The 5,653-nt window shown below is 38.2% G+C and overlaps 1 protein-coding gene across 1 annotated transcript in view; it reads left to right on the top strand.

Moving 5' to 3' along the window:
* Positions 1–5,653, top strand: part of CLCN5 (chloride voltage-gated channel 5) — a 167,747-nt gene that overhangs the window by 146,012 nt on the left and 16,082 nt on the right. The window contains exons 5-6 of the mRNA XM_007957879.2: positions 38–160; positions 970–1,176. Coding sequence (XP_007956070.2) covers positions 38–160; positions 970–1,176 — 330 coding nt within the window. The remainder of the gene's footprint in view (positions 1–37; positions 161–969; positions 1,177–5,653) is intronic.

The raw sequence follows: 5,653 nt of genomic DNA, 5'->3' as shown, positions 1-5,653 counted from the left end.
AGATTAAAACAAGCTTTTTCATTTTTCTCTATTGCAGGGAGCCTTTGCCTACATAGTCAACTATTTCATGTATGTCCTCTGGGCTCTCCTATTTGCGTTCCTTGCTGTATCTCTTGTCAAGGTTTTTGCACCTTATGCCTGTGGCTCCGGAATCCCTGAGGTGAGTCTCTAAAATGGTTTCTAAATTGTAAAAATAATTATAAGATCAGGTCCTGAGTCAATCTCTGACCTCTCTAGGTCTTCCTTTAAGTTTTCTCCTCCTAGCCTGTGCCTTCTGGAAATTCAGGGGAGTTGATTCTGAGCCTCCTGAGGGTTCCTGCTGAACCAGACTCCTGAAGACCTCCTCCACTCCCTACCCAAGAAGCACTCTGGGTAAATCCCAAGATGCTGGCCTCAAAAAATAGCCATGTTGTCAACTTCGTTAGAGTGGAAGAAATAAAACTGTTTTACTACATTTTCCATGATGTGATTTGAACTAGAAGAGTGGGGAGGAGTTAAAACCCTATTTACAACTACTTTAGATTACTTGACAGTCATTAAAACCACCAAGATGACCTTGTCTGTCTGTATTTCCTGACCAAGTAATAGTCACAGATTTCTTTGGCAGAGAATCAAGGCTATGCCTAACCTTTAAGATTGTTCAGGGAGACTATTAACCTTGCCCTCTCGAAACATGTCTCTTGGGACACCATTTTGTAAAGTAAGGAAGGCACCTATCATTGCCTCTCTGTCCTCTGTATACTTATACTCTCACACTTACCTTGCCTAGCTATCATGTGGCAAAAAAAAAAAAAAAGGAGCATTGGCGCTTTCTTGGGTTCCTGGACTCCCTCCCACACTGGAATCACTGTCAAAGTTTGTGTTTGTACCTTATACAAAATGTGTAGTTTCTAGACTGAGGTTCAGAGTGTTACTTCTTAGTCTCGTTTATTTGCTTAGTCTGTATTTGTTTTGTGTTTTGACCTGCAGATAAAAACTATCTTGAGTGGTTTCATTATCAGGGGCTATTTGGGTAAGTGGACCCTGATTATCAAAACCATTACATTGGTGCTGGCAGTATCATCTGGCTTGAGCCTGGGCAAAGAGGGCCCCCTAGTGCATGTGGCTTGCTGCTGTGGGAACATCCTGTGCCACTGCTTCAACAAATACAGGAAGAATGAAGCCAAGCGCAGAGAGGTAATAACAAACAGCCTCAATATTTCTGTTTGGGATTCAAGCAGTGTTAATGTAAATACCCTTTGACCAGAAATTCTACTTGTAGAAATTTATCCTACTGATGTCCTAGTATGTGCATGTATAAAGATGGATGTGTGGGGATAATCAGTGCAGCTTTTGCCAATATAGTAAAAGACTGGAACAATCTAAATATCAAACAGTAAGGGGCTGGTTGAATAAACAGTATTCTATCCATACTATGGAATCCTGTGCAACCATTAAAAGAATGAGATAATCCTATGTGCACTGACATGTAATGATGTCTCCAAATCCCTGTTAAGTTTTAAAGCCAGTATCTGAATAATGTGTAGAATATAATTCAGTTAGTGATTTTTAAAGGTGGCACAAACAGTTAAGCACTTGACTACACATGAAAGGTTGGCTGTTCTAACCCACTCAGAGGCACCTCAGAAGTAATCCCTGGTCATCTGCTCCTGAAAGCGCAAAGACTTGAAAACCCTATGGAGCAGCTCTGCTGTGTACACATGGGGTCACAACAAGTCAGAATCCACTAGACAGCAACTAACAACAAGATTTATGCACTTAGAAAATGTCTGAAAAGTGGATTTACTTCAAACTTAAAAATGGCTACCCTTTTGTGAGAGGGAAAGTGACATAGTAGTGAAGAAGAATTTTAACTTTCTGTTGTATATAATTCTATATCAATATGTGTTTTTCTATTACAAAGTAAGTTACAAAAAATAATATATTTTTTAAAAAGTCATTTATTTCTATGGAAGAGTAAATATACACACAGTGTATGTTTCAGATGCCAGCTTTTTCTGCCTAAAGCCACACTGAATTTGTTTCTCTCTATATTGGACCTCCCTCTGACTTCAGCTTCAACTCCACTAAATTAATCCTGCCACAGATTCTCCATAGTTATTCTCATGTTTATGCAGTTGTTAATGTATACTATTTTGAGGAGGAAGGATTATTTTTTCAGTGTTTCAAGTCATTGGTTACTTTTGTCCTGCTATAATTGAGGACTTTTGAAAATAATGATGCTTGCTCAACTTTCCTTGAATTTCAAAGAAGTCACATATGGAATTGTCAAGACCGAGGATATTTCATTAAAACAAATTTTTCACAAAAGTAGAAACTGACAATTTATTCTGGAAAAAGAAAACCATAAGACTCAGAAAGAAACTCAAAAGATACTTAAATTTTAAATATGGAAAAAATCTTGATAGTACAAGGGGGGATATTTCCTGGCACAGTTTAAAAAGGAAAGGAAGGTTAGCAGGAGAGAGATCAGGAAATCTGTAGGCAAGAGGTTAGTAAAGTGTTCATTGTTGCTATGATTACATGGGTGGGAAGTGAATTTGGAACTACAGATTGCTGGTTACTTTCATTCCATAAAATTGCCGCTTTGGTCCAAATAGTTCCATATTAAATGAGAGGAGAGTTTGATTCAGTATTTTCTGTGTAGAAATGTCTTTATTTTCTCTAACTAGGCTAATGAATATTTGAATCTTTAATTCCTGTTGTTATTTGGGCTTTCTTATTCTCATTTTCCTGTTGTTCTCACCATCAGGAACAACTATTTTGTGTCCAGTGAATTTCAAAGTGGGCAGATAGTTAAGAGTAAAATACAGAGATTTGAGAACGAAGGACATGGACCTTCCTTCTCAAACACGCTTCTACAGTATAAAATTAAAGCAGACCAGCCAACCTGATTCTTTCTTCTCCCTCATAATTTATCGTAACCATAGTTACCAAAATCTCTTTTCTCAAGTTTAATATTGGCTGTTCTCATCCTGGTGTCCCTGTGTGGTATAGTTTAAGCAGTCAGCTGCTAACTGAAAGGTTGGCAGTTCGAATCTACCCAGAGGCACCGTGGAAAAAAGTCTGGCATTCTATTTCTGAAAAATCAGCCATTGAAAACCCTATGGAGCACAAGGTTACTCCTGACATGCACAGGGTTGCCTTGAGTTTGGAGTTGACTTCACACCAACTGTTTCAATTTTTTGTCCTCACCTCTCCAAATTAAAACCATTCTAACGATGAATTTCTAAGTTTTCACCACTTAGCGCTATAGATCTCACTCTTTCCTCCCTTCACTTTCCTCAGCCATCTTACACTCCCAGAGAGAACTTTCCCATTATTTTGCCAAAAATGCTTTTATTCAAAACCTTAATTTAATTCACCTTTCTTTTTAAAATACTGCCTTACACCTCCAAATTATGTGTCTGTCCACAGCAACGAGAATCCAATGAAAGGACTTTATCCTTCTATGAGTTTTTTATTTGTATGCAGTTGCCAGTGTCTGTTATTCACAACATGTATGCACATTCATAATACTAATGTACTCTTAAACATTGTTTTAAGCTTACTTAACTTGTCTCCTACCTTTTTCCCCTTATTCTCTCCCTCTGACCCTGTCTTCTCTTCCTTTCTCTCCCTTCTAGCCCCTTTCCTTGCCACACCTAACATATTTAGGTCTACTTTCCCAGTAGAAATCAAGCCTAGACCTTGCTTCTAATTGTCTTCCTAGTTCTGTTTTCATAGGGTTCTGGGCATAGAATAGGACACAAAGTGCTAGAAATTCTAAACAATTACTGTTCAAATATTTCCAAATTTACAGCTCTTGAATAGCTATGAGCCTAATGTATCTTCAGTTTTGTATTATTAGAACCCTCCTTAAAATCTCATTTAGTGTGATAGATATATTTACAACAATGACCAAAAAAAAAGGGGGGGGGAGTAGCTGCTTATGTACAGCCAAACACCTCATCCAGGGTCATGGTTTCATGGGACATCTCAGTTAATTGGCCTATTAATGTGTTTAGGGCTTCTTTTCTACCTCTTAGTTCATTTTATGGTGTCTAGGGTCTTTCAAGTAGACATCCAAGGTACAACAATTGGTCTCTGTTCACCAGGAGCAACAGAAGTAGTAGTCAAGAGTAGGAGGAGAAAATGGATGTGTGACTAATCACCTCCATGAACAACTGCTTCCTTTGCCATAAGGCCAGAAAAACTGGACAGTGCCTGGCTATCATTACAGAACATTTTTGTCAAGAATTCTGTAGAAGAATCCTAATCAAAAAGAGGAAAATGCAGAACAGAATGTCAGATTCTTATGGACTCCAGACTTTCTGGAGCCGTGGAGACTAGGTGAATCCCTGAAGCTATTAAGATAATCTTGCCATCGAGTCATTTCCAACTAATAGTGACCCCCATTGGGTTTCCTAGGCTGTAAATCTTTATGGAAGTAGATCATCCCATCTTCCTTCCACGGAGCAGCTGGTGGGTTTGAACTGCTGACCTTCCAGTTAACAGTCAAGTGCCTTATCCACTACACCACCAGAGCTCCGTACTAAACAGTAATTTAGCTTAACTAGTAAAGGATGTCTGCCTTGAGCGTTATGCTCTTTTAACATCTGTCTACATGGAATCATATTGACAGAAGCAACTATTGAATTGGTGAATGTTCTGATGTATGTATTCTCAAAAATAACAAAAATATTTTTTTAAATATTATTTTAAAAAAACACTCCTTTATAAACAAAGTGCTACATAAATATATCACTGTAAGTAATTCATTTAGGTGGTGAATAGGTATATAAATGTAAATTCAGTTACTGGATTGGGAGTAATAGGAATGGAGGATGGTATGATTTGGAATAAAGTACATTCCCAAACCAATTACAAAGGAGAAACCCTCTTAACTGTTCAAGCATATGAATCGTCTGTTCAAAATTCAGTATCTACATACAATGTTTTCAAAAGTAAATAAAGTAAATACAGCAAGGAAATCTTGCTGAAGATAATTCAATAATGGTTGCAGCAGTGTATTGACAGAGAACTTCCAGAAATGCAAGCTGGATTCAGAAGAGGAAGTGGAACAAGAGATATCATTGCTGATGTCAGATGGCTCTTGGCTGAAAGCAAAGAACACCAGAAATATGTTTACTTGTGCTTTCTTGACTATGCAAAAGCATTCAGTTGTGTGTATCATAACAAATTATGGATAACATTGAGAAGAATGGGGATTCCAGAACACTTGATTGTGCTTATTGGGAACCTGTATACAGACCAGGAGAACAAGGAGAACAACCTGTACACAGATCATTCAAACAGAACAAGGGGATACAGCAAGGTTTAAAATCATGAAGGGAGTGTGTCAGGGTTGTATCCTTTCCCTATACTTACTCAATCTGTATGCTGATAGTACTCTGAGAAGCTGCACTATATGAAGAAGAATGTGGCATCAGGATTGGAGGAAGATTCGTTACAACCTGTGATATGCAGATGACATGATTTTGCTTGCTGAAAGTGAGGATGACTTGAAGCATTTACTGATGAAGATTGGAAGCTCTGATGGTGTAGTGTCTAAGGTATCTGACTGCTAACCAGAAGGCTGGCAGTTCAAACCCACCAGCCACTCCTTGGAAGGAAGATTGGGCAATCTACTTCTGCAGTGATACTGCCTCAG

Source organism: Orycteropus afer, unplaced genomic scaffold (genome assembly GCF_000298275.1).
Source record: "Orycteropus afer afer isolate SDZICR_OR568_19922 unplaced genomic scaffold, OryAfe1.0 scaffold00817, whole genome shotgun sequence".
Lineage (NCBI taxonomy): Eukaryota > Metazoa > Chordata > Mammalia > Tubulidentata > Orycteropodidae > Orycteropus > Orycteropus afer.
The sequence above is the reverse complement of the archived record's forward strand: the minus strand, read 5'-3'. Positions and strand labels throughout refer to the sequence as shown.